Source organism: Solea senegalensis, unplaced genomic scaffold (assembly GCF_019176455.1).
Source record: "Solea senegalensis isolate Sse05_10M unplaced genomic scaffold, IFAPA_SoseM_1 scf7180000014992, whole genome shotgun sequence".
Taxonomy (NCBI): Eukaryota; Metazoa; Chordata; class Actinopteri; order Pleuronectiformes; family Soleidae; genus Solea; species Solea senegalensis.
Window position 1 is genome coordinate 46,922 of NW_025321191.1, and position 11,818 is coordinate 58,739.

At 39.8% G+C, this 11,818-nt stretch overlaps 1 protein-coding gene across 2 annotated transcripts; it reads left to right on the forward strand.

Moving 5' to 3' along the window:
* Positions 1–5,705: 5,705 nt before the first annotated feature.
* LOC122761791 (protein FAM83C-like) lies at positions 5,706–6,698 on the forward strand. 2 transcript variants are annotated; one of them, XM_044017021.1, is made up of 2 exons: positions 5,706–5,723; positions 5,980–6,698. In XM_044017021.1, the coding sequence occupies exon 2, from the start codon at positions 6,073–6,075 to the stop codon at positions 6,613–6,615; it is 543 nt and encodes a 180-aa protein (XP_043872956.1). In that variant the 5' UTR covers positions 5,706–5,723; positions 5,980–6,072; the 3' UTR covers positions 6,616–6,698. The 2 variants fall into 2 exon arrangements, with proteins under 2 accessions (XP_043872956.1, XP_043872955.1); XM_044017020.1 differs by lacking the exon at positions 5,706–5,723 and adding an exon at positions 5,741–5,841.
* The last annotated feature ends 5,120 nt before the right edge of the window (positions 6,699–11,818 follow it).

Sequence of the window (11,818 nt, forward strand, 5' to 3'; positions counted from 1 at the left end):
ATGTGAAAATAATAACAATATATATATGCATTAAAGGTATTTCATATGTTCATTTATCAACACCGTAGGTGGCCGTAATGAGGCTGCAGCACTTGGCGCCAGCCACAATTCAAACAGCAGAACAATACATACAAACTTGCATACTTGAGTATTGACACACGGCCACATACTTGTGTACTCCTGTACTTGGCAAGTATATACTCCCAGCGTACTTCTCAAGTATATACTTCCCAAGTTAGCAAGTACGTACTTGCTTCCTTGAGTATTGAGAAAGGGCCTGAGTGTCATTTGTGGTGCGTTAGTCTCCGCCCACCTCAGTCTCTGCCCACCTCTCTGACACAGACATGCATTGATTCAGAGATGGCGCTAATGTTTGCAGCTCAAACCACAGAATGTGAGACTGGACTGTTGTCAAGAGACGCTTTGTCCTCGTCCATCAAAGGACGGACTGACATGAAAGGTTGAAATTTAAATAAACCTCACAAAAGATCCCTCCATTTAAAGAAAAAAGAATAATATCAGTAAAACTAGCAGAGACACATGTCTCCGCTGTCCCGAGTTTATGGTTAGAGGACATGTGTCCTCAGCTGAGACATGAGTGAGGTCAGGGTTTAAGTGGAAAAGCCGGTTATTCATATCCTGTTCCACACAACACCCAGGTTTCTGTCCATGTAAAGTTTGGATGAACAGGAATTGAGACTTTTATTTTTGAAAACTGCAGGTTTGTTTTTTAATGTGGACAAACCCAAATATAGATTTTATTCTGAAATCTACAGAGTTGTATATTAGTGTGGACAAACACAAACGTAGAGTTTTACTTTGAAAACTGCAGGTTTAGTGTTAACAAACACAAATGTAGAGTTCTACTTTGAAAACTGCAGGTTTGTGTTTTAGTGTGGACAAACTCAAACATAGACTTTTATTCTGAAATCTACAGAGGTGTATGTAGTGTGGACAAACACAAACGTAGAGTTTTATTTTGAAAACTGCAGGTTTGTGTTTTAGTGTGGACAAACAAATGTAGAGTTTTACTTTGAAAACTGCAGGTTTGTGTTTCAGTGTGGACAAACACAAACGTAGAATTTTAACTTGTTGCTGCGACTTTTCATTGACAAAGAATTTTCTGTCGCTAACAAACCAAACACTTCCTGTTTTCACCTGAAGGGTCACATGATGTGAGTTCTCATCACTTTCATGATGCTTCACAAATGTTTCCCCTTTATTTTTCCAACGGAAACTTAAAAAAAAAAATCTGACTACGTTTCCTTTGTCATTAAAGACGCAGCTGCTACTGAACTCTGTGTGTGTTTGTATCACAGTTGCTCGACTTGTGTAACAAACTCACGATGACACCTGTGTGTGTGTGTGCGTGTGTGTGTGTGTGTGTGTGTTCAGGGGTGGGGGTCAGTGGTGGCAGGTTTAACCTGATCTGTCAGTTTGCAAAAGAAGATGTTACTCTACTGTGCATGCGACACAACTCACACTCACACTCACACCTTCCTGTGTTTACTCTCACTTCTTATTGATCGTGTATAAAGCTAGCGTTTGCGGCCGCTAGCTTTCGGCTTTGCATCAACACTGGACACAGGTAGGAAGGGACGGTGACTTATTATAAAGTCATATTATAAAAAAGGGACTTTCACTTCCACCAAAGTCATTTTCTTGTACTTGAAGAGCCGCTCAGTCATGAAAGAATCCACGTCTGAACATTCCTTTGTGAACCCACTGGTGTTCTGTGACCCCCACTTTGAGAACCCTTAATGTAAACAACATTTCTTTGTTTAGTTTTTGGTCAGGATTCTACGAGCAAACTATTTTCAGGTCAGAATTGAAGACACTATTCAGGTTTTCCGGAACGTTCTTTGGATGTGTACAAAAGGTCAAAACCTTGTCAATGATGAGTGTCGTAAACAAACAAACAAACAAACAAACCCTGAGGACGGCCCCCAGGTGAGAGCTGCCACCCCCCACATGTAATTCCAAGACACGCCTCCATACAATTGATGTTTTATTTTGAAAACTGCAGGTTTGTGTTTTAGTGTGGACAAACACGAATGTAGAGTTTTACTTTGAGTGTCTGTGTAAGTGAGTAAATCTGTGTGTGTGAGTGAGTAAGTGAGTGAGTGAGTGTCTAAATGTGAGCGAGTGAGTGTATAAATGTGGATGAATGAGTGAGTGAGTTTCTGTCTGTCTGTCTGAGTGAGTGAATGAGTGAGTGTAACGTTATTCTTTGGTGCTGTTTTGATTGTGTTGCGCGTTCAGCCGGCGTCAGCGTGGACGCGGTTCTTGTGTCTTCTCCAGCTTCACCTCAGTCATCGTAGATTTCCCAGAAATCATTTGTCAGTTTAGTTCTGGACGCTCTGTTCTGTTCACCGTCGAGCTGACGCGTGCATGAACCTGTCGGGTCACATGACAACATGATGACACCAGTGACGCGGGTGAGGTTCATGCCTGCAGAGGCAAATCTATGAACCCAAAATAGTTAAGTTTTTAATGATGCTTTAATCTGTTCAACAATACGATAGCAAGTAAAACAAAAAGGTCAAATTCGATTTTTTAATATTTAAATGTTTTGTTATCTCTTTTTTCTTTTTCTTTTTTTTATCAAAATTGAAAATCCTTCTCCTTCCTATCCTTCTACGCATTTCCTGTTCAAACTGCCGAAGCTGTGCCACACACACTCAGCACCGCCCCCTATCAGTGCGGCACGGTACTTTCGGCCTCACCCTGTGCATTTATGGCCGATCAGGAAGAATAAACAGGTCCCACACACATTCATTAAATGTATGAGACAGTGGAACGTCAGCATGTGCAGTACATGTGTAATCAGACATGTATGTTGCAATGGGCTCGAGCCTGCGTCAGTCACAGAGCTCAGCGCTGCCTCACCTCACCGCTCTCCTGTGTATTTGAACAGGAAGCGCATAAATTCAGCGATTTTCACCAAAGAAATCTTGAAATCATACAGAAAAGTGATTTATCGAACAGTCGAAAAGTGGACACATTGATTTTCTTTTATCACGGCTAGGATTTTACTCTGGACAAGATCAAACCCCGAGATCTGTGTGGGCTGACCTCAGGGTGACCTCAGTTTCATCTGCCACTGTAATGAAAAGCAGCATAAATCAAGCTCGACTGTGGTTTTTTATTTGCCCGGGGCCTTTGAAAACAAAGCTGTCAGCTGGTAGAGTCCAGCGTAAGAGACACACGTCTGAACATGGTTTCTATTTTTAAACACGTCCTCAAATACCTCAACATCCACTGATGATTTCATTTTGTTCATTTAAATCTCAGCATGACAAAATAAGGACATTTGTGTTTGCTTAGAATATTTCCAGTCTCGTATATAAAAGTACCTTAAAGAGATAATTTTGGAATAAAAGTACAAGTATGTGACCAGAAAACGACTTTGGGAGAAGGTGAAGTCACTATTTTATAAAATTACCAAGTGACATTTACTGGAGTAAAAGAACACGATGAGTAAAAGTACACACTTTGTTTAGGAAAAGTGCTGCGTCAACAATTCGTGATCTGAGATTCACAGGTTTCTTTTCTGGATGTGAAGTTGAAAACCAGCTGCTGCCGCCGCCGCCACCGCTGCTGCTGCTGCCACTTCTGCTTCTGCTGCTGCTACTTCTGCTGCTGCTGCTGCTGCTGCCACTTCTGCTGCTGCTGCTGCTGCTGCTTCAGCATGAACCTGCCCACACTTGCTTTTCTATTTTCACCTCCTTCACAGTATCAGGAGTTTTTAACTCACCAAAAGTTCAAACTACAAAAACTACAGTTGTGACTCACTGGTTTCAGGCGAACGCTCAGTATCTGTGTTGTAACTCCGGAAGTTTGTTCACTGTGACGTCAGCTGTCACGATGACGAGTCCCTCACTGCTGCTCTTTGGTACGTTTTGTTTACATACATGACATTTTGTAGTTTTGTCATTTAAAATTTCGTAGGGTAGATTTTTTTTCTCCATTTTTTTCTGTGATTGACAGCTGGTGACGTCCAATAGGAGCCTTCCAAGACATGAACTCAGAGTCAGGGAAACAGTGGGGGTCTCAGGCTACCAAAAGTTGGAATTATGAGGAAAAAGGTCATAATTATGAGATTAAATTTAGAATTATGAGATTAAAGTCAGAAAGTCGGAATTCTGAGATTAAAGTCAGAAAGTCGGAATTCTGAGATTAAATTCAGAATTGTCGGATTGAAGTCAGAAAGTTGGAATTCTGAGATTAAAATCAGAGAACTGGAATTCTGAGATTAAAGTCAGAAAGTCAGAATTCTGAGATTAAAATCAGAATTTTGAGTTTAAAGTCATTAAATCATAATTCTGTGATTAAATCGGAATTCTGAGATTAAAGTTGTCAGAAAATCAGAATTCCGAGATTAAAGTCAGAGTTCTCAGATTAGTCAGAAAATTGGAAATCGAGATTAAAGTCAGAATTGCTGGGGTTTTTTTTGTTTTTCTTTCAATAATTCATTTTGAAATGTGACCCGCATCCTCTTCCGTAGATAAAAGCCTGCTAATGAATCAAACAGGTGAGAGAGCTCAGGAAACAGTGGGAGGTTGAACTTGCTTTGTTTAAACACTATTAATACAAATGCTCAGAGTCCATGGCCTACATTTAAACTGGTGGGGGGCGGAGCCTCAGCTCAATGTTTGTCTTATCAAACTGCAGATAATGGTTCTGGAACCTGCTCGGCCAGTGGCTTGGCTCCTCCCACTTCCTGGCATACGGACAAACATGGCGGCGAGCGACGGCACACGGCGGAGTCGTGTTTACAGAGCGTGAGTGAGCGGCGACACCTCACCCAGCAGAGTCAACATGAAGTCACTTCACACTTGCGGATGTTTACGACAAAGTAATAAAGTGCTTTTTTTTCAACTGCAGAGAGCGCTGTGACAAAGTCTCAGCAATAAACATGTTATTCATGGTTACACATGATTTATAGATCAGCAGAAAAAAATGATTGGGCCTAATCTATATACACATATATACACACACATATATTTATATACATATATATGTATATATATATATATATATATATATATATACATAAAGTTTTTCACATTTACATATTCATTCATTTGTTGTGTTGTTTCATATTTTTATTGCTGTATTATTGTTGTTTTATGTCTTTGTTTTGTGGTTTTGTTGTTGTTCCATGTCTGTTTTTGTGTCTTATATTAGTTTGGTGTCAATGTGCTGATGTTTCGTTCTTGTTCAAAGTAAAAAAGAAACGGAGCCTTCAAAATAAAAGCACTCGGTTCATGACAAATGGAGCGGGCTGACGATCACTTTGAGTCCTTGTTGATTTATGAATTCCTAATAGTGATGATATATTTAAATTAGTATTTTAATGTGTTTTGTATTTGTCTTTTAGTGTGTTTTATGTTTTTTTTAAATGTGTCTAAATTTATTTTCATTAATTTATTTTTTTAACTCTAAAAAGGAATGAATGAAAAAAACTTTTAAATAGTCCAACGATAGAGATTTTAAGTATTTCTTAATACAAATAATATAATATAATTTTTATTCACATTAAATTAAAAAAAAAATCAACTTTCGGTCGTTGAGGTATTTTATTTTGACATGTCACTTTACCGGAAACTCCGTGTGGTGATCTATGGACTTGACAACGGAGAGGAGGAAAGAGGGGCTGGCAGAAGGAGGGGGCGGGGCCTGTGCATGCCGGTGACCAATGACAGTGCAGGTAGCAACAGGTGAGCGGAACACACACACACACAGGAGCAGCAGGTTCTGTCTGACATGACAGGAATTAGAGAAGCGAGGACCATTTCAGCTGTGATCCGGATTATCTGAACCCGGATCTGTCTCTATGTGTGTGTGTGAGTAAGTGCAGTCAGTTGTCGGTGAATTATTGATCTTCTTTTACTCTTTTTTTCTTTCTTTCTTCTTCTTCTGTTTGTTTTTTTTTTGTTTGTTTTTTTCTTGTCTAAAATGGTTGTTCGACATCAGAGCAGTTTTTAAAAGTCTGCGGGACCGGAACCGGGACTCTCTAGAGGATTTTATCCTAACAGAGACGATCTAATCCCGGACACCTCGGGCACCATGATCAGCTCGGAGGGCCTTCGGCCGAGCTCCAACGGCAGGAAGCCGCTGGGGAAGCTCGCTTCGCGGCTGGAGGAGGTGAAGAACCCGTGGCGACAGGGATCCACGCTGGAGCTGAGCCACAACGAGGCGGCGCGTTTGGCCACGGACGCGCTGCTGGAGCACGGAGAGAAGGAGTACCGGAGGGTTCTGGCCGAGGAGCGGGAGGTCAACTTCCTGTCCCCGCCGGAGATTCGCTACATCTGCCAGTACTCCGCCAAGAGCTGCGGGGGGTCCGACAGCAACGGGACGGGAGCCGTGGGTGAGCGGGACTTCGGCGACGGAGACGCCGTGTCCGAGCTCACCTCCGGGACTTATTTCCCCATGATGTCCGACGAGGAGCCGCCGATGCTGGAGCTCGGCTGGCCGGAGAACCCGAACCGATACGGACCGTCCGAGACCCAGATTTACTTCCAGAGGGACAAGTCTCATAATGTCAAAGACCTGATCCGATCACTGATCAATAAAGCCAAGAAGGTAAGAACATCCGCAACTCATCGATAAACTTCCATGAACGACAAGGTGAACGTGTGACGTCATCAGCAGGTGCAGAAACCTGACCACAAGCTGTCAGTGGAAGAAACAACATATGTATATGTATATATATATATATATACACACACATACATATATGTATATATATATATACGTGTGTGTATGTATACATAGGCCTATATACAGTTTATTATATGCATATATATATATATATACACACACACACATATGTGCATATCCTATTATGTTTAAATAGGCAGAACACATTACATTCATGTAACATATAACAACATATATTTATTATATGTACAACCTGTTCCTAACATACAACATATGTTATGATGTATAATATACAACGTATAACACATAAATATATACAGTATGTGTGTGTGTGTAGTCTCTAAAACTGCATGTTTATTTATGAAGACGGTTGTAATCACATCTTTATATAACTTCATAAAAGTGAAACCATAGTTCACATTGATCTCTTCTCGTCTTCTACCCGTCTTGTGTATTTATACTGTACATGTACATGTATGTGTATATGTACTCACAAATAATGCAGTATATAACCCAGCAGGTGAACCATAGAAAGAAAGTGTGATTATAAATAAGATGAGAGTTCTTTTAATATAAAATTTAAACAGAACAGAAATGTGATTATTCATTTGAAATGTTGATGATATCAGGTTGGACACAGTCCATCGTAAGACGCACACTGAGGACATTGATGGACATTTGTGGCAGAAAGAGTAGAGCAGAATAAAAACATGATGAAAACATAGAGCACGTGAAGAGTGCAGTGACAGAGACGCCGTGTGTTTGTTTCCTGATCACTGAGCTGCTCTAATGTCTCTGTCTTCACCGTCCATGTTTGTGCACCACTGGACACAAGTTAGGTTTTTACTATTGTGGAGTGTCTTTGTGGTGGTTTTGTGTCTCTTTGTGGTGGTTTTGTGTCTCTTTGTGGTTGTTTGTGTGTCTCTCTTTGTGGTGGTTTGTGTGGTTTGTGTCTCTTTGTGTCTCTTTGTGGTTGTTTGTGTCTCTTTGTGGTGGTTTGTGTCTCTTTGTGGTGGTTTGTGTCTCTGTGGTTGTTTGTGTCTGTGGTTGGTTTGTGTCTTTTTGTGGTTGCTTTGTTACATTACATTACATTACATTACATTTGTGTCTCTTGTGTGGTTGTTTGTGTCTCGTTGTGGTTGTTTTGTGTGTCTCTTTTGTCTTTTGTGTCTCTCTCTTTGTCTTTTTGTGTTGTCTTTTGTGTCTCGTTGTGGTTGTGTTGTGTCTCTTTGTGTTCTTTTTTGTTTTTGTGTCTCTTTGTCTTTTGTGATTGTTTTGTGTCTCGCTGTGGTTGTGTCTCTTTGTGTTCTTTTTTTGTTTTTTGTGTCTCTTTGTCTTTTGTGTGATTGTTTTGTGTCTCTGCTATTGTTAATTTGTGTTTCTTTTTGGTTGTTTTGTGTCTCTTTGTCTTTTTTGTGTCTCTTTGTGGTTGTTTTGTGTCTCTTTGTCTTTTTGTGTCTTGTTGTGGTTGTGTCTCTTTGTGTTCTGTTTGTGTTTTTGTGTCTCTTTGTCTTTTGTGTGATTTTTTTGTGTCTCTTTTTTGTTTTGTGTCTCTTTGTGGTTGCTTTGTGTCTCGATGTGGTTGTTTCATGTCTCTTTGTGGTTGTTTCATGTCTCTTTGTGGTTGTTTTGTGTCTCTTTGTCTTTTTTGTGTCTTGTTGTGTCTCGTTGTGATTGTGTTGTGTCTCTTTGTGTTCTTTTTGTGTTTTTTGTGTCTCTTTTTTGTTTTGTGTCTCTGCTGTTATTATTTTGTGTATCTCTGAGCTTCTCTTTTAATTCTGTGATTGCTGGGGATGAACTTGTGCGACTTTTTAACTTTGACCTCAAGACTTGAGTCTGATCATTTTATCATGACGGTTGCATCATCATCACCATCATCATCACACAACAAACAGTCTGACACTGAGACACATGTGGCTCCTGAGTCACTTCTCTTCTTCTTCTCTTCTTCTTCTTCTTCTGTGTATAAATAGACTTAGTTCTATTTTAATAATAATAATAATAACTAGTACCGCAAGCGGTAATCAACGGGTTCGAGCTTGACGGCTCGCGGGTCTCCCTGCGCCCACCTCGCCGTGCGAGACGTCTAGCTCATCTTCCGTTCATTCACCGCTTGCGGCAGTAGTAATTTTCAGCTTAGACTATTTTCAGCGTCCATGTGCTAAGTTAGATGGCACTTCCTGTTTAAAATGGCCGACTTCCTGTTTGGTGAAAGGTGTGTCCGTAAACGTGTTCAGGGACGTTCCTTTGACTCACATATCAAGTTTTGTGAAGATTGGAAAATGTTAGACTTGACTTCCTGTTTCGGGAGTTCTACTTCCTGTAGGGAGGTTATCCTTTACAGCACATATGTCAGAATCAAGGCCCGTGAATGAGTTATGTCTGCCCGCGGGATGATTTTTAATTACTATTAAAACCGGCTTGCACTATTATGTGCCCTCAGCACCATAATACTACAAATCCCAAGATGCACTGCGAGTGCGATCCCGTGTCATCATTCATGAACAGCATCACAGTCACAGTGGAGGACTAAACATTGCTGTCATTTTTCATCTCCCTCTCCCCCAAATAGACAAATAGAAAAGTAGACGGTGAAAACAGGGTTTTCAAGACAGGTGGGAGGCAGAATAATGTTCACCGAAGTAAAAGGAAAGCCTGTGTGTCTTGTGTGTGGAGACAGTGTGTCGTTATGAAAGAATATAACTTAAGAAGGCACTATGAAACTTGCAACTGTTTTGCACTTTTCAAGTTTGCATTAACTTCTAATTTTATTATAAAAGACAAACATTGGTGAGGATCAGAGCAGCACACTGATTTGTTTTGTAACATGCTGTTTCATTTTTGCATTTATCTTGCCATTGAGCTTTGAAGGAAAATAACATTTTGCTGTTTACCTGTTAAAAAGAAGAAGGAAAAATGTTTTCAATTTGTTACTGAAAGAGCCTTAAGAAAATATTGCAACTGATTTTATTTATATTTTGCTTAATTTAATTTAATTTAATTTAATTTAAATTAATTTAATGATTGAGAGCAATATAGGCTTTTGTATTGGTATTGGTTCAATATGTGCAGTAATTGCAAGTTTTAATAAATATTTAACCCTCCACCTGTACCATTTTTTTTATTTTGGCCCCCCGTGTATTTGACTTTGGCATTACTGCTTTACAGACATGTTCCGGACGGGTCTGAGGTCTCATGTATCAAGTTTCAAGTGGATACAACAATCCCAATTAGAGCAGCATGAGAAACTGTAAATGTTAGATTTGATAGATTTGTAGGCAAATGCCTCCATCATGTGGCGAACAATGGTTACTGCATGAACAAAACACTCAGTTGAGGGAATCCTTTGCATTTTTGCCAGGCAAAACCGTTGAACGATTTGTTATCATATTCAGCAAGCATCATCTACCATGTGTTTTACATGTTTTCATTCATTTGGAGTATGATACAATGACATTTGTTAAAGTTATAAGGGAAATTGTGAAATTGTATTTTCTGTTACCACCAGAAGGCGCTGTTTTCAAAATGTACAGTTTTTGCATAAGCATCTTCAGCAATATCCCATCATCGATCGTCACAAGTTTGGTTAAGATCTGACCTTCCATCGCAAAGTTATAAGAGTTTGTTGTTGTAGCGAAATACCAGACGTCATATTGTCTGCCGTCAACAGGGGGCACTGTTTTTGAAAGTGAATATTTTCACATAGGCATCTTCAGGGATTGAATATCATCAATCCTAGCAAGTTTGGTTCAGATTGGAATAGTATTCGCAAAGTGGTAGCAGTTTGTTTTTTGTCGCAAATATCTGACTTTGCAGTGTTGTCATGGCAACACTGTTGATTAATTTGTTATCATATTAGGCACGCATCATCTACCATGTGTTTTGAATGTTTTCCCAAATTTTGAGTTTGATACAAGGAAATTTGTTAAAGTTATAAGGGAAATTGTGAACTTGTACTTTCTGTTACCACCAGGTGGCGCTGTTTCCAAAATTTACAGTTTTTGCATAGGCATCTTCAGCAAAAGCCCATCATCGATCATCACAAGTTTGGTTAAGATCTGACCTTCAATTGCAAAGTTATAAGAGTTTGTTGTGTGTTGCGAAATACCAGACTTCCTAGTGTTTGCCACCACCAGGAGGCGATGTTTTCAAAATTTACAGTTTTTGCATAGACATCTTTAGCAAGGGCCCATCATCGATTGTCACTTGTTTGGTTAATATCTGACCTTCCATGGCAAAGTTATAAGAGATTGTTGTGTGTTGCGAGGAATCGGGATTTTCGCCAACTTTCCTGACCTTCTTCTTGTTCGCCGTGATACTTAATGAAAAGATTTTGATACCTTTGGATCCTCAACTTGTTCACAGTAACCTCACAAAATTTCAAGGTGATCCCATGAAAGCTCTATGACAAGTGCGTTCACATACCATTGGTGCGAAATGGCCAAAATCTGCAAAAAATGTACTTTCAATCCAAGATGGTGGCTTTCCCGCTGTTTTAGAGCATAGGCTGCTTTGAATTTTTGACCGCCCTGACCTATGCCAGTGAGTACCAAGTTTAGTGTACATTAAACGCGGCTCCCTCAGGAGGACAAGTTTTACGGGTTGTAAGAGAGTTTCGCCTTTTGCTGAGAAAGTTCACAGTGACCACCAACTTCTTTCAAGATGATCGCAAAAAAACTCTAGGATTAGTTCATTCAAATATCAGGTGTCATAGTGTCTGCTGTCACCAGGGTGCGCTGTTTTTGAAAGTGAATATTTTCATATAGGCGTCTTCAGGGCCGGACTATCATCAATCCAAGCAAGTTTGGTTCAGATCGGACTCGGATTCGTAAAGTTGTAGCAGTTTGTTTTTTGTCACAAATATCTGACTTTGCAGTGTTGCTGTGGCAACACCGTTGAACGATTTGTTATCATATTAAGCACGCATCATCTAACATGTGTTTTAAATGTTTTCCCAATTTTTGAGTTTGATACGATTAACTCTGTAAAAGTTATAACCGAAATTGTTTTTTTTTGTATATTTTGTTACCACAAGGAGGCACTGTGCTCAAAATTTACGTTTTTTTCACAGACTTCTTCAGCAATGGTCCAACATCAACCCTAGGTAATTTGGTTGGGATGTGACCTTCTATCGCAAAGTTATAAGAGTTTT

What these genes read in the sequence shown, in the direction of transcription:
- LOC122761791 (XM_044017021.1), top strand. Translation starts at nt 6,073, where the DNA reads ATGATCAGCTCGGAGGGCCTTCGGCCGAGCTCCAACGGCAGGAAGCCG.